General features: G+C 42.5%; 2 protein-coding genes across 9 annotated transcripts; both read right to left on the bottom strand.

The window, feature by feature from the left end:
• Nucleotides 1-23: 23 nt before the first annotated feature.
• elf2a (E74-like factor 2a (ets domain transcription factor)) lies at nt 24-6,444 on the bottom strand. Of its 5 annotated transcripts, none has more exons than XM_029847160.1 (9): nt 6,257-6,444; nt 5,086-5,169; nt 4,691-4,958; nt 3,694-3,798; nt 3,358-3,471; nt 3,097-3,180; nt 2,665-2,857; nt 1,979-2,224; nt 24-1,163 (listed from the first exon to the last, which is right to left on the bottom strand). In XM_029847160.1, the coding sequence occupies exons 2-9, from the start codon at nt 5,158-5,160 to the stop codon at nt 626-628; spliced, it is 1,623 nt and encodes a 540-aa protein (XP_029703020.1). In that variant the 5' UTR covers nt 5,161-5,169; nt 6,257-6,444; the 3' UTR covers nt 24-625. The 5 variants fall into 5 exon arrangements, with proteins under 5 accessions (XP_029703020.1, XP_011616404.1, XP_003977084.1 ...); XM_011618102.2 differs by having other exon boundaries at nt 3,358-3,474; nt 3,694-3,801; nt 6,142-6,443; XM_003977035.3 differs by having other exon boundaries at nt 3,358-3,474; nt 3,694-3,801; nt 6,257-6,443.
• A 1,598-nt stretch (nt 6,445-8,042) lies between these two features.
• mgarpa (mitochondria localized glutamic acid rich protein a) lies at nt 8,043-20,227 on the bottom strand. Of its 4 annotated transcripts, XR_003890770.1 has the most exons (10): nt 20,035-20,223; nt 18,241-18,341; nt 18,021-18,126; nt 16,621-16,638; nt 13,719-13,994; nt 11,691-12,262; nt 10,518-10,958; nt 10,381-10,425; nt 9,442-9,488; nt 8,043-9,280 (listed from the first exon to the last, which is right to left on the bottom strand). XR_003890770.1 is itself a non-coding variant. In XM_029847250.1 (9 exons), exons 1-8 carry the CDS (start codon nt 20,108-20,110, stop codon nt 9,453-9,455), a joined length of 1,623 nt encoding a protein of 540 aa, XP_029703110.1. In that variant the 5' UTR covers nt 20,111-20,227; the 3' UTR covers nt 8,043-9,280; nt 9,442-9,452. The 4 variants fall into 4 exon arrangements, 3 of the variants coding, with proteins under 3 accessions (XP_029703110.1, XP_011616403.2, XP_029703109.1); XM_029847250.1 differs by lacking the exon at nt 10,381-10,425 and having other exon boundaries at nt 18,241-18,338; nt 20,035-20,227; XM_011618101.2 differs by lacking the exon at nt 10,381-10,425 and having other exon boundaries at nt 8,043-9,285.
• Nucleotides 20,228-21,794: the final 1,567 nt, after the last annotated feature.

Here is a 21,794-nt window from a genome sequence, read left to right as displayed (position 1 = left end):
AAATAACTTCACACTGATACTGATCATATTTTGGGGTTTTTTATATAATACAGATTTCATTAAAATCTACTTCAATACACTGATAGTACAAGGGAAAAGTATATTATACTTCAGCTGTGGAACACACTATTAGTCATCCTTGACGCAGACGTCCTTTCACTCCCTTTAACAGTAAAAAAAGAAAAGTGTTGAAAATCTATCAGTGCTGTGGAGAAAACAGAAGTCTGTGACACCTTTAGACTGTAACAGACAAGGAGACAGATGAAAAAACCTCCATCTGTACTGAGACATATCAGCCAAGTATCAAAAATTATTTTTTTACATTTTCTGTTTACAACAAAGTATTGTCAGACTTTTTATATTACATTTTATTACAAAATGGGTTTTATGTCACAATCTAAGGCTGCCCATGTCTTCTGAGCTCTGTGTTTGTGTGTGTATGTGTGTGTCTGCGGGGTTGTGTGTGCATGGTTAACAGTCCCTTTAATCCTTTGAGGGTTTCCAACAACAGGCATCTGAGCCAATCACACAGCAGTTCTGTGTTGGGGAGGGATAGTTCTGCACTTCCTCAGCAGTGTCCACAGTCACTTCCTGTACCTGCCCCACAATCGCCCTCACACGGCCCTCAGGACGACGAGGGTTTTGCTGGTGCTGTAGTTGGACTGGAAAGGGGCGGGGCCACAGGCCGTGCCTCGGGCTGTGCGTTTTCAGGCTGGATGCTGGAGGGTTTGGGTTGCTGGGAGGGGGTTTTGGGAGCGGCGGCCTGGGGCTGGCTAACCTGGACAGAAAGCTGGGGCAGATGTTGAGCTACTGCTGCGGGTTTGGCCAGGATGAGTTGTGGTGTGGGGCGGCCACCAGTTAGCTGGACTGTGGGTGTGCTGGTAGCAGGTTTTGTCTGGATGAGCTGTGTAATGTGGCCTGATGAGTTGGCCTGCATGAGCGTGGCGAGCTGACTGGCTGGGATGGTGATGATGGTGATCTTCTCTCCAGCTTTTGAACTGGTCGGCAACATGGTAGGGAGAGCCTGGATGACCAGTTTGGGAGGAGCACTGGCAGACGCATTGGCTACCGTTACTGGGACTCCTGTGGTGAGGATGGAGGAGGAGTTTAACGTCACCTGACCGAGCGAGTTGGTCATCACCACTGGCATTGCCTGGACTGGCCTGGGAGGTAAAAAGAAAACAGTTCCAGTTTAAAGTGCAACTAATGTAAGCGACTTGTGTCTATCAAAATGGACTTCTTCAAACGGTGAGAAAGGACATTTAAAGAAAAGTGACACTCCTGTTGTCAGCATAAGAATTAGAGACGAGCATAAGGACTACCACCGGGAACAGAGCAGGGGGAGATGGAAATCTGCAGTCTACTAAAGACTCCATCAACATTCTCCCAGCTATTTCCCTAAAACTATAAAAAAAAAAATTTTTTAAATGAGAATACACTTGCCAAAAAAATTCACCTCTATGCCTGAAATCGGCCTGGTTCCTTTTGTGCAATTTTAGATGCTCTTTCAGAAATATACTATTTTCCTGGATCCAAGGAATGTTAACATGTTTCTGGTACTCAAACAAAGAGTGCTCAAGGTTTTATTTAACATCAGAGTAGAAAACAGAATCTTGAGTCCATCCAAAATGAAGAAATACTGATTTGCTTGAACTCATGACAACAGCTGCCAAAGGTCAACAGAGCACCACTTCAAGGTCACACCTTTACCTATAAAAAGCTTAGACAAATGCCCAAAAATAAAAGAGCCAGTAACGGTATAAATAAATAAACTGTTGTTTAATTGTCAAACCAATGATGCTATTGCAATTATTTGATGTCCATTTCATGACACTCAGATTTGAAAGATCTGAACAGTCTCCTTTTCCAAGGGTCAAACGTTTGCCCTTTGTCTTCTGCGACCCCTCCAATAACTTTGCTTCCTTTCCTCCCTGCTGTAATGAGACTGTAGAATCAGGGCTAATGCATGAGTACAGACCTGTTGGCCGCGTTGCTGGGGATGACAGTGACGAAGGTCGGCTGGGACTGGCTGACGGTGGGGGAGTTGGTGCCCAGGCCCTGCTGCTGCACCAGGTGCTGCGCGGACACAACGCTCTCACTGTCCTCCACCTCCTGTCCATCCTCTTCATCCTCAATAACGCGGATGTTCTTGGGCATCTCTTTGAATTGGTACGCCAGCCGCTGACCCTCGACCTTGGCAAGGATGCCACGCTGGTAGTAATATCTACACCCATGTGACAGGAGACAACCGTGTGAGACTGTGCCTCCTGAGCATCTGAAGGATCCCCTCCCCTCCAAGTCTATGCATAATAAGAAACATTATGTGACTAACTGAACTGCTGATGAATTGAATTTCTTTTTAGTTTTTGCTTGTCTGGGGTTAGGCCCTGGGATTCTGGAAAGCGCCTTGAAACAATTTTGATTGTATAAGACGCTATATAAATAAAGATTGATTTGGTTTGATTTGATTAGCATTAGCTCACATGACAAGGTCACAGTCACTGGTTATATAGAATAAACCTTTGCTGCATATTTCTGCAAACATATCATGTTCTTCCACTGTGGTGCATGTCCAGTAGAGGTGGGAGGGGCGAATACTTCCACGTAGGATAGTCATAAAGGTCATTCATAAATGACTCGTTTTGTGATGTTGTGGAAACTCACCTGAGGGCTCTGCCCATAGTCTCATAGTTCATGTCAGGCTTGTTCTTGTGTTTCCCCCACAGTCTGGACACAGCTTTGGAGTCAACCAGCTTGAAAATGCCCTTGTCCCTCTGCATCCACTTGATGTACCTGGGACAGGTGTTTTTGTCCTGCAGCAGCTCCAGCAGAAACTCCCACAGGTAGGTGGTGTTGCCTGCAAAACAAAGGCAGGAAGTCCGTCAACGTTTGGCTTTGAGTGCTCTGACTTTTTAAATGTGCTGTCGTTTCTCAGCAGCAACATATCTGTATATTCCTGTTATTAGAGCTGATTCGCATTAACGCCACCCAAAATCCCAGCACAGATTTAAATGAACCCATGATTTGCACTATCATCATATTTTTCTTTTTATATCTATTTTGTGTGCATTGCAGCTGGTATGAACTGGGCCAGACCTTTGCCTTCTCTCTGTCGCTTCTTAATACCCAGGTCCAACGATCCATTGGAAGCAGGCTGGTGCATCTTGGGCTTACGACCACCTGCAAAAATATTAGATTTATTTACACGAGAGGCACAGGTAGGTTAAGAGTTTGACCACTTCATATTTTCAGGGGCTGAGACCTGCTCCAACCAGTCTGTGAAAACGACACCCGATCATTCCCCATCGCTCTACATCAAAGCGTTTAGTGTTACAGAAGTACCACAGTGACATTAACCTCCTCTCCTCTTCTTGCCAGCAGGCTCACACTCAGACGGGATGGGAAAGCTCTCTTCTTCCACTGGTGTGCATTCTGTAGACACCTCCACCACCGTCTCCATCATCACATCCTCTGCTGAGGTATGAAAAAGGCAAATGTTTGGGTTTGGTTTCATAATCGACAATATCTTGGCCAGATAGATCATTGACACGTGGACCAAAGCCATTAAATATAGATATCTAGATAGATAGATAATGAAATACAGCTATTCCAAGTACATTAGACAGTCTATCTGGTTCAGTTTTAAAAGGAGCCATTACACATATTCCCTCTTCAGGGTACAGAAGAGCCCACCTGTGCTACGTTCATTGTGCATCGCTCCAGGAGACTCCATGTGGAGAAGTGCCTCTGCTGCTTCAAATGTTTTGTCAAAACACACCATGTCATGCTGAGACATTTCTGCTGAGAAGAGAGAAGTAAGAAATCAGCACCCCACGAAGCTGAAGACGATGAACAGCCTAAACATTGTATACGACAACAAAGGTTGACCGTGGGAGAAAAGACTAAAGTCGCATGAAAGCTACGCTACAACCTGAACTCATTTCAAATGTTAACTTCCTTGTTTGGGCTTCACAGAGGCCGTCTGTTCCTCCCTTCCTGTTTCCTGTACTTGCTGACACAGCAAGGCGCCATTGCTACCAGCAGAGGGCGCTGCAGCGCGTGTGCGCGATGACAAACGGGCTCTTTTCTTGAATAGACTGCTACATCTAACAACTGGCACGGAAAACATAAATCCATTTAAAAAGAACAAATAACACCGCTAATGCACCAAATGTAAGTCAAAGCGGCAACAGCTGCAACACTGGGGTCAAATCCGTTTTCACATTCTATAACTTCAAAAGCAAAAAGAAAGTGAAACATACATAGATTGTCATTGTAAATGTTGAATAAAGCAAACATTTTAGTTTAGAAGAGAGAAATATATCTGACTGTGACAGGCTGTATCATTGTATCATCCATACTTTTGGAATTTCAGCTGTTCCACTACATTAAATCCTCCTTCTGCCTCCCTGACTGACAGACAAGTGCAGTGTTATTACATTATATTATCAATATTACTACTTTGAAGGAGGAAGACACATATTATACTTCACCAAACTGTCATAGTGTATCAGTTATTGCATCAGAATAAATGCTACTTAACTGATCCCTGTCTTTTAATACATGGAGCTGCATCTTTGGGCCTGAATTACTTTCTTTTTACAAAATGTGGAAAGCAAAAACCAGGATGGTTTTCCAGGTGAATACAATCACAAGCTCAGGGTGCAAAATTCAAAAGACTGCTTCTTACCAGTCTCTACCACTTCTGTCACCACCTCCTGCTCTTCAGCTACATCCTGCATCAGATACGTCTCGTCGTCATAGACCAGCACCTGTGCAGAGTAGCACTCCTCCACCTGGGCACTGGGCACCTCTTCCACAATCACTGCTGGACATCCTTCATCTTGTAGCACCACGGCCTCCTCTTCTTCAACGTCATCCCCCACAATCACTGCCTCGATTTCCTGCTGAACAACTTCTTCCTCCTGTTCCTCCTCCTCAGCAGGCTGATGCTCACACTGGACACGTTTGATAAAGAGGTACCAATCACAGCACTGATCTGAATGATTAGCATTATTGCTATAGCAGTAATGATAAGTCTCCCACACTTGAAATGAATGTCAAGTTGAAAAATGTTGTGCTTACCTGCTGGGACTCCTCAACAACGGTGACATACTCCACAAGGTTCCCTCCACCATCTGACACTACCACAGAGGTCATCACTCATTCCTTTCAAAAGAAAACGCAGCCAGTCAGTGTAGAAACTGATGCAAAAGAGGAAAGAAATGATCAAGCACTGAATTTCTTCAAGTTTGTTGTGTTTGTGTGGAGGAAAAAGGTCATGTGAAATCCCCTTAAGCACCACTCTCCTTATGACTTTATCCCAGTCTAACGCTGAGCTTATTTCTGCAGATAAAGAACACCATGTTACAATAAGGGTAGTTAAATACTGGGCATTAACCTTGGGCTTTACAGCTGTGCATTCACTAAAGGGTTGCACAGGTGTGATTTAGTACCACACTCATTGGGTTTTAGATCATTTCCTACTGAAACATATCTAGCCTCTTCACACTGGTCATAAAGGGCTTAATGGTGGTGGATTTAGAACAATCATAACAGGGAAACAACTTAAACTTCCCTGATTTTGGCAAAGAAGATTCCTCCTTGAGGAAGGGCTTTTTTTGTAAAGTAATAAAAGAAACGAAGTCGCCACACTACTGCTAATAAGCGCTTTTGTCGCGCCAGGAACCACTAGCACGTGTGAGATGACAAGTGCACAATCTATTCACCATCAAGGCTAATGTTTACATCCTGAAAGCGTTTGCGCATCCATATACTCGCTGCAGACGCTGGAGCTCAAAACTCCATAGCCAGTTAGCTAGCTACCGCTAGTTAGCTAATCACAATGATCATTTCAAACTGCACTTTACATCGGTATATCACCCCTGCTAAGTACTTCGGGGCATTTGTGACAAAATGAGTACAATGAACATGTCACCAGTTTACATTCTTTAAGAGAAAGCCCAGCTAAAAACTAGTCATTTAGTTAGTAGTGACGTTAGCCTGCTAACGAGTATAGCACGTATTTTAAACGAAATTTTCAAAGTGTGCAGTAATCATGCGCGAATATCAGTACAAAGCATAATTTATCTGGTTACGTGACTAACATTACAAAAAAAGTGTTTTCACTTCTTTGCATACCTTAATATGCCTTTCCAGATGAAAACTATGCTGTGCGGCTAGCTAGGCCCTGTGTTAGCTTGTTAGCCAATTTTTAAAAAAAGGACAAAACGCACGTATAAAAATATTTACAAACCCGTCGTCCAATTTTTTTTTCCAGAGGACAATCCACGTCTTGTGTTGAAATATAAAGAGTGGTATTAAATGAGGGCCCTGACGTTGTTTTGATTACTCGCTACCCCTGTAGCTTTCCGGCGCGCCACCGCTTCGGTAAACGGATACAAGGGGTCAACGCACAGACCGCCGTGACGTCAAGAGGACGGAATGAAGGCGCCTTTCAGACACACGCGGCAACAGCGCTGCCGCCGCGCGCCAGCGCGCGCCACCGCTCCGCAATCCCACAGAGCTTTGTGTTTGAAAATGACGTTGCAAGGAGTAATTAAAACATCCAAAATTGATTGAAACATACTTAATGGTACCCGCTGTGTTATTGAATTTTACGTTTTATAGTCCCGGTATTTAGAGGAACGCTCCTAGTTTCGACGGTTTATTTTAATTTGATGGCTTGAGGGCAGTGTTGCTCCTCGACACTGGCGCGGTGAACTTTTCTCTTTTTTAAAACGGTTTTCTTCAGCTTAGCTAATTTGGGGGAAATATCTTTCTCTAAAATATTTTTTATTAAATTATGTTTGACTTTGATGCAACATTATTTATTCCCTATCGCCTTGATATTAAGCTAGTCATTTGGCCTATTTGTGTCCATTTAATGACACCTTTAGAGGGCAGCAGTGTTAAAGTACGTTGATGGAGGCAAAAAGCAACGTTCAAGAAAACAACTGAGCTCTGTATGTAGAACCTTAAAATAAGTCATTTGCTCAAGGCAGAGTCGGACAAAAAAGGTCTGAAAGGGCTTGGATACAAAATCAGGAGGTTAAATGAGTGGGCCTGAAATCAACAACAAACATCTACAAAATATAAAAAGTAACTGAATAGTGAAGCATCGACGTTAAAAAGCATTTGGCGTAAACCTGTTTACGTGGTCAAGAAAAGGGCTCAACCCGACTTACTCATCAGGAAAGATGAGAAACATTCTCAAAAAATTATATACTATGTATTGACTACATCAGACACACTCGATGTCTCCTATACTGACAGACGATGAGACAACACATTTTACAGAGCCTGTATTTAAGCAATCTACATGACTTTATTATATCTATAAGCAAATCCAATCCTTGTTCATCTTCCTTGTCGTCTTAACCACTTAATCTCTTACGGGGTCATGTGGAGGGTCACAATGGGTGAAGGCAGGTCCACCCCTGGGTGAGTCGCCAGTTCATCTCATATGATGAGTTGTGGGTTCAGTACCTTGGATTATTATATATCCATCCTTTTTTGTATATTCTCTATTCTATCCCAATTTTATTTTTTTCTGCGTGCTTTTGCTGTTGTTGCGCTGTAAGTTTCCCCGTGTGGGACAAATAAAGGATCTGAATCTGAATTGCTCGAGGGTACCTTGACATTGCTCTAAAGGTGTTCTGGCACCTTCCCCTATAGAACGCTTTCCATGTTTAGTCTACACTCGACCTGAGAATCTTCCAGTTCCCAACAGACTGAGGTCTTACCGGCCTAGTCCTTGTTGACAGTTTCTTTTAAAATCATAATTTATTGTACAATATTGAGTTCCTCCTAATAAAGATATTATGAATGAGACTAGAGGAATCAGTACATTTCTCCTAGTCATTAACATTAAACCTAAATGCACAAACCACTGCTGCTTGAACCAACAGCAGCATGGATGTAACCTGAATTACTTGTTACCGTTTTGTTACTTTGTTTATCTGAGAGAAATAAACACAGGTCATATTTGAATCTAAATTATTATTATTATTATTATTATTATAACACAAAGGAGACAAATGTAGTAGTGAAAGTTAGAATCCCTCTTTATTTTGGACAAACAAGGTTCACAGATGTATGTGAAATAGCCACAAGGCATTCAGGTAGAAGAAAGCAGCCTGTGAGCCGTCTCAAAGTCAGAAAGTCAGAGTACAAAGTCAGAAAATCAACAGCAAATATTCGAGCTAAAAGTTTAGTGAAACAGTTCCTCCACCTTTTCCATTAAACATACGGCAGCTTTTCCTTTACCTGCAAACATTTCATGTCACAGCAACACATCAGTTTCCCAGCTGTTGAAACTTTCTGCAAGCTTTTACAGTAAACACCCACACAGAACCCTGGCAGAACAATCCATTTAATAGCATATTGTAAAAGAAAAGCATTGTGTACTCCACTAGAGGCTGTCGCTAATCTACGCTGCTCACAGACCTACTTTCCTCAGTTCTTTATCATCTGTAGTCGATATTATTGAAGCGGGAGGAGAATAACCACAAGACAGCGGACAGCATTAAATAAGGTCTGCAGAAAACTGTCTGGTATCACGGACTCCGTCTTAATAGAAAAATAACACTGAATAAACAAAAGTAACAGCTCTGCTGCTTCCTGCAGTTCCAACACTCTGCAATTCCTGATCATATTTTAAGTCATTTTAATAATACTGTCAAAGCTGGAATCAGGAAAGCACAGCGAACGTAACGGGCAACAATTCGTATCGGGTTTATTAAGGAGCTACTGGCTTAGAAATGTTGCTGTAAGGAAGTGAGATTGACAGCAAATGTAGGTTAGTGTAGTAAAACACAAGGAAATTCAGAGGTAGAAAAGAAGGTCCTGGTCTGTTGTTTTCCAAGTGTTTTTAAAAAGTAAACTACGAGACTCTCCAGTCATTCAATTCCTCTCCCAAGAAGTAAAAAAATTACAGGTTATGTTCTTAAGAATACTGAAAACATTCCATGGGATTAAGGTAGAATCTGTGGGGTAAATGGTTTGGACAATAAATACTGGGAGTGTTTTGGGGGTTCTCGGTAAACATGAGGACATTAGTGGACTCATCTGGTATGAAACATTAATACAAGCTAAGAAAATCAAAGTTCTCAGCTGGGACATCTAGCACGTGTGTCAGAGTGGGGTCACAGTAAAAGGGTTTTGATGGACATCAAAATTATGCTCTAAAATAGGTTTCAAAAAGCAGTCCATGCTTTTTCATGTTAGAGTCAAAGGCACATCCTCGTCTTCTTCGGCTTGTGGTCGTCATTCAGGAGCTCTATACAGCGACAGAGAACAGAAAGACAAAATTTACCAGAGCTGTAGATCAGTGTTTGTGTATTTACACCTTCAGTGCTGGAATATGGACATGAAAAAGAGTGTGTCCTCAGTGTGTCTACATCTAGACTATCAAAATGACAATAATAGAGGACTCAGTACCTTCAGTGGAGCTACTGCATTTGCATCCTAAGAAGACGCCTCTTATCCTGAGGACCAGAGTTTAGAATCCACATTAGACTGAGAAAAAGCACTCTAGACCACACGTGTATGGACAGTCAAATCTGGCCCACAGGACCAATAATAAAAGTGAAGAAATGATGAAAGATGCTGCTTTTCCCGCCATTTCTCCACTCGTGCATTGTGAAATTAAGAGTGGTGCACAAGAGAGTTAAATTACTCTCTGTAATTTCTATATACCAGTATCTTGTCTGGAAAGGTTCTCAGTCATCCAGGTTGTGGTAATTCTGGTAGATGAATCATTGCAACTGGAACGTATGGGTTCCATAGGGTTGTTATGATTCAACTACCAGAATTCTATATCTCTTATATGTAAAATATCAGGGACATTTGGAGTTCAGGTTATTTATGGATTATTATATTATTTTAGTACTGTTCTCTACTTGAGCCCAAACTGTGCTGTCTGTGGCCCCTGTTCTACAGTATATCATAGCAGGGGTAAGGTAGAGAAAACCCTCCATACACACATTCACAGTCAGGTGGGACCCTGTTCATATATTTACACTAATGAACGTGTATGAATGTAGCCAGCCAATCAGGAGCAGCTCAGTCCCTGAGATAAGGTCCGCCCCAGTACAAGATCAAAGCACATTATAAAGCAGATCTGTCTGTGGGCACGTGACAAATAGCATCTGTAAGTACTGAGTTGGCAAATTGGTCACCCAGCCATGCAGAACAGCATCTCGGCTCCAGTTCAGAATTCTAAACACTGGACTGTTTTTGTCAGCAGTCAGAGGAACAAAGAATCTGGGTTTTAGGTTTAAATGACGCCACTGGCTTGTCTGAGCTCCCTAAATCGGTATTTTCTACAATCACGCAGGTAAAATGAGGAAAAAAGGGAAAAGAGCATTTTTTGATTACTTTTGATGTGTGCTGCTGTCGTCACATCGAGAACATACTTGTTTTCTTAGAAAAGAAAACCAGTCTTATATTTATGTTCACAGAATGTCAATGTAAGACTTCACGAGAAATCAAATCATTAAAAGCAAGTCCGGTACCTCTGAAGCTGGGACATCATCTGGGGCTGGGATGATTCTACCGGTCATGGTTCCCACTCCCAGTACTTTGGGTTTCTTTTCTGTTTTAGGTTTTCCTTCCAGAACCACCACTATGTACTCTTTCTTCGGCTCTCCCGCTGTGGTTTCTACACAAACTGGATCATTCAATGTAGGGTCAACACCTTCTGTGTTGGGGGCTGTTGCATCAGGTGTCACTAGCAAGACTTCAGCATTTGGTGAAACCTCTGCTGACAGCTTGATATCTTCACCCTCTCCTCCAACTAATCCAAGAGATTCTTCAACCAATACACCTGATTCAGATGCATTGGTTTCAACAACCTCTGCAGCACAAACATCTGGGACAAAACATTCTTGAGATTCTTGAACAACTGCCTCAGCTTCTTCAGGGACAAGTGCAGCTTCAGAAACGGATTCAGCTTCAGCTGGAACTGAAGGTGCATCTTCAGTTACTGGCTCAGCTTCAGCTTCTACTGGAGCAGGTGCATCTTCAGCCACTGGCTCAGCTTCTACTGGAGCAGGTGCATCTTCAGCCACTGGCTCAGCTTCAGCTTCTACTGGAGCAGGCGCATCTGCAGCCACTGGCTCAGCTTCAGCTTCTACTGGAGCAGGCGCATCTGCAGCCACTGGCTCAGCTTCTACTGGAGCAGGTGCATCTGCAGCCACTGGCTCAGCTTCTACTGGAGCAGGTGCATCTGCAGCCACTGGCTCAGCTTCTACTGGAGCAGGTGCATCTTCAGCCACTGGCTCAGCTTCAGCTTCTACTGGAGCAGGCGCATCTTCAGCCACTGGCTCAGCTTCAGCTTCTACTGGAGCAGGTGCATCTTCAGCCACTGGCTCAGATTCTACTGGAGCAGGTGCATCTTCAGCCACTGGCTCAGCTTCTACTGGAGCAGGTGCATCTTCAGCCACTGGCTCAGCTTCAGCTTCTACTGGAACAGGTGCATCTTCAGCCACTGGCTCAGCTTCAGCTTCTACTGGAGCAGGTGCATCTTCAGCCACTGGCTCAGCTTCAGCTTCTACTGGAACAGGTGCATCTTCAGCCACTGGCTCAGCTTCAGCTTCTACTGAAACAGGTGCATCTTCAGCCACTGGCTCAGCTTCAGCTTCTACTGGAGCAGGTGCATCTTCAGCCACTGGCTCAGCTTCAGCTTCTACTGGAGCAGGTGCATCTTCAGCCACTGGCTCAGCTTCAGCTTCTACTGGAGCAGGTGCGTCTTCAGCCACTGGCTCAGCTTCAGCTTCTACTGAAACAGGTGCATCTTCAGCCACTGGCTCAGCTTCAGCTTCTACTGGAGCAGGTGCGTCTTCAGCCACTGGCTCAGCTTCTACTGGAGCAGGTACATCTTCACCCACTGGTTCAGCTTCAGTTTCTACTGGAGCAGGTACATCTTCACCCACTGGCTCAGCTTCAGTTTCTACTGGAGCAGGTACATCTTCAGCCACTGGCTCAGCTTCAGCTTCTACTGGAGAAGGTGCATCTTCAGCCACTGGCTCAGCTTCTGCAGGGGCAGGTGCATCTTCAGCCACTGGCTCAGCTTCTACAGGGGCAGGCATGTCTTCAACTGCTGCAGATTCTTTCTCTTCTATTGGTTTAGAAGCATCATCACGTGGTGCAATTTCTTCTGGAGGTTTTGCTTCAGGAGATGCAAGGATCTCATGCGCATCATCTTCCTTTTCGTCAAGTATCTTTGGAATCTCAAGAGTAGAAGCAGCTGCCAACAGCACTGCAAATACAGCACAACAAAATCTGATGCATGTTATCCACACAAACCTGCACAAGTGTTTGGAGTAACTAAGATATTTCTTAATTGTCCAAAATGTATGTGTTTAAAACATGTTATGGTGGTCCACTCTCAAACCTGTGATTCCACTCTAGCTGACTCTACCTAGAGGCCTGTTACACTTGATGACCTTAAAGGCACCATGAAGACCCTCTTCATTACCACGGCAGTACTTCTTGAACCTTCATTCCTCATTATCAAATGTATGTAGAGCGTTTCCACAGAAATTAATGAATGTCAGACACTAGTAAAGTCGTGCTGTCTGTGCTCAAGTGCAAAAAAAAAATAAAAAAAACGCAGAGCCCTCACTTATAAAAATCAAAGGTCCAGAGATGGATCCATAACATACAACGAAAGAAAAGTGACAAAATGTGATACAGAGCCTGGCAGTGTGTTCCAGTGTATTGGGATTTAAAGATTGGCTTTTAATACGGAATCAGTGTTGGGCAGTGAAAATATCATTAAGTTCCATTTCAGACAAATTAAAAAGAGATCAGTAAACCTTTTACGATTTGATAAAAAGCTTTATTGTATAACTCTTAATTTCCGTTAGCTGTTGACAGTGCTCATTATCGACTTAGAAGCAAAATAATGTTTGCATCCTTTGGTCTGATTAGCTTGTCTGGCCTTTCTGACAGCCTCACAGTAGCATTTACAGCATTAGCAGCAGGTACAGAGGATGCACACGATATTGAGACCATCTAATTTTGCTCTATATAACATATGTATGACACTTGAAGGAGTAACGCCATCTACAAAGGTTGATATCAATAAATGTGGTTTTTGTCAAATCTAAAAAAAAAAAAATTGCATTAGGGCTGCATAACAAAAATATTACAACACCAGAGATTTTGTTTGGGGTTTTTTCTGTCTTTCTGAATGATTGTGTTCTCAGCAGTTTGTATCAACTTTTGTGTTCGTATCCTGAGAGCTGGCATTTCATATATTTCAAACTGTAAAAGATGCACTGCATAAATACCTTGCTGCCACTGGAGAATCCTGGTTTGTTCTCAACATCTAGAACCTGCTTAAAAGATAGTGTGGCAGTTTCCCCAACAACTGTTGGCCACATTACAATGTAAACCAGTATAGATGCATATATACACGCACACACAGGGATGTACACTGCACACCAAGTCATTCTAAAGAGAGTGGTTGACCTGCACACAGTGCTGTCGTTCAAACCCACACAAATAAATAATGAGGAACAGAAGAGGTATAAAAGATGTTACCAAGGTCTTTTCGGTCTTTTTTTGAATCTCACAGGTAAAATTAAAGTGGTTTATGGGGATAGATGTGTCTATCATTGTGTTTGCTTGGGCATGTTTTCGCATATGTAAATATGTGGAACCTCAGGCCTCTGTAGCACCTGCCTCCTCTTCAGATGAAGAGGTCATACCGTTGTGTTCAGGCTCCTCTGCAGCAATGGCCTGGGCAGCCTCTTCCACCGTTTCAGCCACTTCAGCCACTTCTTCTGCCACCGTCTCCACTTCCTGGGCCGCCTCAGCAACCTCCTCGGCCGCCTCGGCAACAACCTCAGCAGCTTCTGCGACTGCCTCAGCAATGGCCTCCACTATAGCCTCTGCCTCACCATCAGAGGCAGCAGGAGCTTCCTCTTCAACAACAGCGACCTCTTCAGTGGCCTCCTCTGCTGCTGCCTCCTCCTCCTCCTCACCTGGACCACAAGGAGAACACATTAGAACACCGTGGACCAGGCCTGTTTAATAAAAAGCTTCAATGAATGAACTCAACACTTTGAACAGAAAAAGCTACATACAGCAAATCACATTTTTAGTACCTTTAAGCACAGAAAACACATAGGCAGCATCTTTACAACACAAAGAGCATGCAAATAAAGACAGGCACAACAAGACAACTTGACAGCTGAGGGGAACAGGGGAGGTACAGGAGTGCAGGAAAGGAGGGGTAAAGTGGAAAGTGGGTTCTTACCATCAAAAAAAACAAGCTATGGTTTATCTGGACCTCTGACAGAGATAGACACTGGAAAACCTGCATGTGTATATTTTTATTAGCACATTCTACAACTATTATTCATTCACACACACACACACACACACACACACACACATGCTGTTTCTGATGTATCAACAGGTTCCAGGAATCCTCTGACTGTGACAGAATAATGTGACGATTGAAAATGAGAGTAAAAAACAAATGATCTCCTGGACTTTCAATTTGAATCAACCAAGGACGAAACATAGTTTATGCATTTATTGGTACTTGACAGTAAAATTAATAGCAGGAATTTTGCTTTCAAAAATATATTAATTCTTATTTGATGCTGTGTTACAGGGCTGACATCAAATTTATCTTCCAATTTTACTGTAATGTGGCAACCTATAGACCTTAAAACCAGACAATCAATTTAAAAGGCAACATTTGCCAGGGAGTCAATTTTTATACCAAAATGTCAGGACTCAAAATGTTTTTACCATCATATTTTCACTGACCATAAGACTGTAAATGCAGAACTTGTGAATATTGTTAATGTAATAACGTCCTTATCCAGATACTGTTCAACAGGTTGACCAACTACAACATCTGACCAAAGCAGACCACTGAACATCCAAACAGTAATTTAAAAAGTATATGTATTAACAGAGTAATTTGTTTTGGTAAAATTGTCCATTTATCTGCATACACACAGTTAGCTGCAAGTGGAAAATAAAAGAAGAAACAAAGTCCTTAACAGAAATGTCCAGAGGCTCTGCTTTTCTGATTTAGCAGTAGAATAGAGGAGGAAAGGAGGAGAGGAGGACAGGGGGGTTTGTTTTCCTGCTCAGATCCAAAGTGTCCAATATCCATGTGGCCACAGAGAACCTTAGCTTTAGCATTATGCTGAAAAGAGTAAAGACAGAGAATTAGAGCAAAAGGAGTTCAGCTTTTTAGATACAGCTACATCTGTAGAACAGTGGTGTAACATAAGCTAAGGCCAAGTTCAGACTTCACACCTTTCATAGCAGAATAAAAGCACAAATGGCCAGAGTTGCTGTCCATTCCAGCCCCAGCAAAACTTGCAAAATTCCGATATTTAGTACGAAACCTTTTTTTTATTTTTCTATTTTTTTTAAAAAAATTGACAAAATATAGTTTTCTTCTTTACAGCCCTGACATAAATTTGTCACAGTTACATCTGTGTTGTTGCTGATGTCCTCCGATGGTCTCCACTGAAGTGTGGGCAAATGCACTACAGGTGGTGGATTGCTGTGATACACATTTCTATATCAGATGTAACCTTCCCTGCATGTACATATTTATTTCACTTTTTCTCTTAATGTTGCATCTGAGAGTTTGGGGATATTGTATCTTGGTGGCACAGGTGTACTTCTATTCCAAAAACAGCTTAATCTGCTAGCATTTATGAACAATTCCTGAAAATGTCACCACTGTTTCCTCATATTTACTGCAACAAAATGTCCTGACACAAATATAAGTGCAATCATACCAAAAATAAATATATAAAGGACTTAAATTCATCCACCTAACAATGCAACTAAAAGTCGTGTCGTTTGAACCAGGCTTAATATTAATGAGAGCGTACAGCAGATAAAGTAATGCTAATGAGCAGTTAGAGCTCTGTGAGTAGCAGCATCATTGGAATTAGAGGGGTCGCTTGTCTGGCCATCTTGCCAGAAGAGGCCTTTTTAAATGTGTTTGAAAAAGAAAATTGCAACACAACAATCTTATTTAAAGCCGAGCCTTTAAATAAGCAAGGGCAGGAGTGATTTAAAGTTTAGACCATAAAGGTGAAATCGGGAGAGATGAGGTTGACATCACAAAGAGCAGATAGTGAAAAGGAATCATCTGTTGATCCTGCAGAACTGAAATGGTACTATTCATTTTTCAGACACACATTTATGTTGACTAAAATATATACTACCGGCATTTTTATACCGGACAGAATGTTTCCTAATACAGTACTCACAAAAACCATGTTAGGAAGCCTAATTTTCTCCACACTTTGCATTTTATCCTTGGCAGAAATAAGAGAAACCTATATCTTGATGTATATATTATAACGATGAACGTATCTTTGTGCCGGATCACTATTAGGCAGCTCTAAAATCTAACTTTTGTGTCCTCTGTGAGGTTAATTTTCTTCCAAATTCCTAATATGAGATTGGTTAAAAACGCTCAGTGATTAGTGTCAGCATGCACTCTGACATACAGTGAATTTGCAGAAACACAGTCAAGCTCTGGGTGACAGATTAGTCCAGTTCAACACGTGAGTGTTTCAAACAAGTCTGTGATGAATGAATGAATGACAATAAATCACTCACCCTCTGCATCATCAGGGCCTGCAAAGAAAAGGAAATAAATCAGAATTGAAGCTTGAATTAAGACTGAAACATTAGCTTAGCTCCCTGGAATAAACTGGCATATTCAAAACAAAAGGTGTAATTCTCTTTGGTGGATTGGTGACATACACAAGCTAGTTACTGGACCGCGGTATCTCGTGTCAACCTTAATCTTTGGTAGTAAATCACTTTTACACACTGCTGTCTTGTTCTTTCTCTCCCTGACGTCGACAAACGTGTTGAGACAACATTAAGGGCATGTGTTCTGTTGCTAGGTTGATATTCCTTCAAGAGCGGAGCTGCACATAGATACAAGCCCATTTTTCACCAGAGGATATTTTGACCATTTACCCTGGATTTTGAAAAATCCTTGCACGTTTTCACTGACTCGATCCAGGGAAAAGAAACTCACCCTCAACCCAAAACTTGCCTTGTAACAGAGTACCTAAAATGGTGAGTCGCCCTAGGGAGAATGCGTTATGTGCAAACACGCTTGCAACATTCCACACTTCCAATTACCCACCATATTTAAGCCAGCGTGCTTAAATCTTAAGTCTTGGTAAATCCAGTTTTACAAGTCTCCGTTCATTGTGATCATTGGAAGATGATGCAGAAGAAGAGAAGATAAGTGTGTGGGTAACACACACACGACCAGGATTTTATCCCCAACATGTTCCCTTCTCAGTAGAGCACATCTGGATGTCCAGGAAATAGAGCTCTTTGTTGGTATGCAGAGACACACTGGACTATTCAATAATATATTCCAGTGGTGGCAACAGAAAACTATCCTACTTCAAAATAATTAAGGGAGAAACCCCTTACATTTAAGAGTTTCTTATGTATAATAGAACTTCTTGAAAAGAAAGATGAGCTAATCCATTTCTGTCCAACACTTTGTGGCTTAGATTTAAGCTAAATCCTGCTCTTCAGTATGAAACCAGACACGCATAATCAGGGCTGAATTTGAACGGAAGAAACTGTAAATCTATCAGCAAGGTCTGGAAGCAAACCTTGGGATGAATTCAAGAATTAGAGATGTGCACCCATCATGTAATCCAGTGAGTTATTGGCTCCGGAGCTCGTCACTACGCGGTTAGCTGATGAAGAGCCGTTGTGATGGAGCTCATCACTCTCAGCTTCAGGGCTTATAAATACTTCTTCTAAGTAAATTGTTCTCTCTGACTGAAAATGCAAACTTTAACTGATATTCCCAATATATCATTGTGGCATTAACCTCTACTACTTAGATTCATTTCTGTCGAGTCTTAATGTGACATCATTATTGAGCTTTTTCTTTTATTCACGTAAAATATAAAAAGAGCTGGACAGATTCTCACTTGATCACAACTAGCCTCGCCAAGCTGCTGAAACTGTTGACTTACTCTTTGGTGGCCATGGTTTGGGCGTCCACTCCGTCTTGGGTCTAGCTTGAATTTCAGCAATACGCTCATTGAATCGGGCACCGTCTGAAGTCACGGTGCTGTATGCCTGGAAGGAGACGCAGAAAGTATGACGCATCACTGACTACCTGTTCTCCTGCAATAAATGTATTTTGCATTTCTGACACAGCCAAACACGTTGCACCTGAAATGATTCACTTACATATGAAACGGCACCAACAAAGGCTCCACCGCACAGCAAAGCATAGACGATGTTCTCCCCAGACCCACCAGGAACAGATGACATTGGCCTCCGCTGCACAACTACACAGGAAATTTAAAAAAAGTAGAGTATGTCATCAAGTTACAAATGAACACAGGTTGGTGGCTATTGGCCTACGAGTCAAGAATATGCCCGTGGGGACTATACATTACTGCTGAAAATATATGAAAGTACTGGAAATGAAATCAAAAGTGTATTTCCATTTGTACCTTGACCATATAAGTTGCAGTAATAGACCAACATGTGCAGACCAAGAAAAGCAGTTCCAGTTCTGTGTGAAAGGGATTGGACAGGAAGCAGCCTAAGTCTCTCTACTGGATCACGAAGTCTCTCTACTGGACCACGAAGTCTCTCTACTGGATCACAAAGTCTCTCTACTGGACCACGAAGTCTCTCTACTGGATCACGAAGCCCACTGGGTTTATTTGATAGACTTAGATTGTTAAAAATATGCCTGTCAGCACTTGTTAGATTCCTGAGACCTTTTCCTTCTGACAGCTCTCGCTCCACCTTAAATCAGGTTTGCATGACATGCTGTGATAAAGATGACAGGTGTCGTGCTTGCTATAAAAAAAAAAAGCTTGAACCGCCATGTCAAAAAGAGTCTCAAGAATTTGTCATCAATATCATATCAATATCAATATAAAACAAAGACGTTACAGGACAAATAAGGTCTGGGAGCTGCTTCAACTGAGGTCAGATCATCTAGTCCTTCGGGTAGATGTTAAGGAGTTAAAGGGTATAATCCTGTAGGCTGTCAGGCAATAATCCAATTCTTCAGCACCCTGTTATTTATACTGGACAATCAGCTCAAGTCAAAGGTATGGCTCAAAGTAAAACTCTTCCGTTTGTGTTTTCTTCCATTTTTGTAAATTACAGGCTGCATTAGGAAATCTTTGAATTTGACATTCATTTATTTTTAGCCACAATCAGATTTGACTCCAATCCACCATTTTTCCACCGTTTTACCTTCACGGCAACAATGTAAAGGATCATGTTTGCTCTCAGGTATGGGAGTTTAAAGGGTAAAGGCCGGGTTATGTAAAGGTATTTGCGCTTTCAGGTAAATATAACTTTTGAAGATAAAAAATCTCCTGAAGGTCAACATGAGATTCATAATGTTAAAACCAAGAGATTATCTGGTAACAAAAACCAGTCGTTTCGATTGTCCGGTGTCTCCATCACTCATGAATGCAACCTTGTGAAGGATGAAGACACTTTGACCAAAACCTGGTGGGCCTGGGCTGGAATTTGTGGCGTCTCTTTACGTTCCTTCACGGTCACACCACGTGACCACCAGCGGCAACCATGTTGGCAAACCACGTCATGAAGGTCACAGCATGTCTTTAAACCGGCGGCGTCACGCTCGTTTGTGCGGACGGATTACATCATCCCAACAAATGAATAAACAAACAGATCAGAAAAACAATCATCACCGGGAACCTGATAACTGATGCATTCGGAATTACTCTAATTTGGAATTGATATGAATTATTACCGACAGATGCTGGAATTTTAGAAAATATGAATATGTGCAACGAGGATTGTTTAAATGCTTTACCCTTCAAAAACGCCCATCTGACCTTCACACGTGAAGAGATTCGGATTTTGAATATGTTATGCAGGCAGAAACCGATCTGGGGACAGAATGTACTCTTCCACCGGTCACAGCCAAACAAATGGTATAGACGCAAACCAGCCGCGCACACTTCTCTGGGTACACGGGAGACTCACCATCCAGGGGTAACCTATAGGCTGCCCTCCGTGCCAAGGGCCCACACCTCTGCCAGGCTGCTCTGCAGGAAAACATCGCTGCTGTCTGGGCTTTGCGGTGAGGAATGCTGCAGCTTCAGATCGCTGACGGATCTGGTCGAGCCAGAGAAACGTGCGAGGGGGCGGCGCTAACCTGCCCCGCTATTGCGCAATAGAGGTCACGCATGGGGGGGGGGAGGATGGCTCTCCAAGATGTCTCCACCTTTTCATCTGCATGGTGAAATAACGCTTGATCGCTATTCTGGAATACTAGTTTAACATATATATTTAGCCCTGAGCACCTAGTTTCTTTATTCAGTTATTTGCCTAATTTGGTGTACAAATCATGGAATTATTTTTATCTGGCTATACTGCCAAAAAAACATAAATTTGATTATTTACTTGAAAGAGAATGAATATGGAAAAAGTAATGCATTATAAAAACAGACCAGTGTTTTACATTTAACCGCTGGAACATGGAGCAACATTACTTGGACACAATCTCTTTTTGAAATAAGATAAAATACCAACCTGGCAATGTCTTGCATCTTAAATGTTGTAAAATCTAACCACTGTGTTTGTTGAATATGAAGCCATTCATTTTTATTTTGTCCCACAATTATAAGACAGTGGAGATGATTGTGGACTTCAGGAAAGTCACAGCCCCTTTGCCCCCCCTTGCCCTTATGGACTCCCCCATCACCATCACGGACTCCTTCCGCTTCCTGGGCACCACCATCACACGGGACCTTAAGTGGGAGCCAACCATCAGCTCCCTCATCAAGAAGGCCCAGCAAAGGATGTTCTTCCTGCGGAAGCTCAAACTGCCTCCCAGGATGTTGGCGCAGTTTTATACGGCCATCATCGAGTCCATCCTCACCTCCTCCATCACTGTGTGGTTTGCTGGTGCCACCGCCAGGGACAGACTGAGGCTGCAGCGCGTCGTGCGCGCTGCCGAGAAGGTGATCGGCTGCAGGCTCCCATCCATCCAGGACCTGTATATCTCCAGAACCCGGAGGTGTGCAGGTCGGATCACGGCCGACCCTTCCCACCCTGGTCACGGACTGTTTTCCCCCCTCCCCTCAAGCAGGAGACTACGGTCCATTCGGACCAGAACCTCCCGCTACACTAACAGCTTCTTCCCCTCTGCCATCAGGCTGCTGAACACCAAGTGACTTGTCACTTAAGCACCATGTACAGCAGCCAGCCGGACTCATAAACAATACATTACTCCTCATGGACCTGCACTATTTCTTACCACTCACTATTTATGTATATACTGTATATAAGTCTTATTTTATTTTATTTATCTTATTCTAGTGTGGTGTTGATGTCTAGTGTTATGTTGAATGTCGCAGCGGCACACCATGACAAATTCCTAGTTTGTGTAATACTGTGTATCACATGAACAATGGCAATAAACCTTCTTCTGATTCTGATAACAATGGTAGGATGTAAAATACCCAAAGTGAACAATCACACCAAATTCTCCATGCGCTGCAGTAACTCTGCTGCCCTGTTTGGTTTATGAATTATTTACTCATTTATTATACGCTGGCGCAGGAAGAAAAACCTCTGCAATAGAAACATAAATCAGATGCATTTAGAAGTACATGCAGGTTGTAGGTGAACGGCTTTTGAGAGGGCCAAACCTACAGGATGGTGGAATCCTGTTGGCTCATTTAAAACAATGATGTAAAAAAGTGTAAACCACACCAGCACCACTATATTTTCATTTACTA

The sequence above is a fragment of the Takifugu rubripes genome, chromosome 14 (assembly GCF_901000725.2).
Source record: "Takifugu rubripes chromosome 14, fTakRub1.2, whole genome shotgun sequence".
In the NCBI taxonomy this organism is placed as follows: domain Eukaryota; kingdom Metazoa; phylum Chordata; class Actinopteri; order Tetraodontiformes; family Tetraodontidae; genus Takifugu; species Takifugu rubripes.
This window is presented reverse-complemented; position numbering and strand designations above follow the sequence as displayed.

What these genes read in the sequence shown, in the direction of transcription:
- mgarpa (XM_011618101.2), bottom strand. Translation starts at nt 20,110, where the DNA reads ATGTTTTCCTGCAGAGCAGCCTGGCAGAGGTGTGGGCCCTTGGCACGG. An exon ending in TTGTTGGTGCCGTTTCATAT is followed by an intron (nt 18,127 to 18,240) that starts GTAAGTGAATCA and finishes GTCTCCTTCCAG; the next exon opens with GCATACAGCACCGTGACTTC. An exon ending in AGAGGAGCCTGAACACAACG is followed by an intron (nt 12,263 to 13,718) that starts GTATGACCTCTT and finishes CTGTATTTGCAG; the next exon opens with TGCTGTTGGCAGCTGCTTCT.
- elf2a (XM_011618102.2), bottom strand. Translation starts at nt 5,160, where the DNA reads ATGACCTCTGTGGTAGTGTCAGATGGTGGAGGGAACCTTGTGGAGTAT. An exon ending in GACAGAAGTGGTAGAGACTG is followed by an intron (nt 3,802 to 4,690) that starts GTAAGAAGCAGT and finishes CTCTCTTCTCAG; the next exon opens with CAGAAATGTCTCAGCATGAC. An exon ending in TGGCAAGAAGAGGAGAGGAG is followed by an intron (nt 3,181 to 3,357) that starts GTTAATGTCACT and finishes ATATTTTTGCAG; the next exon opens with GTGGTCGTAAGCCCAAGATG.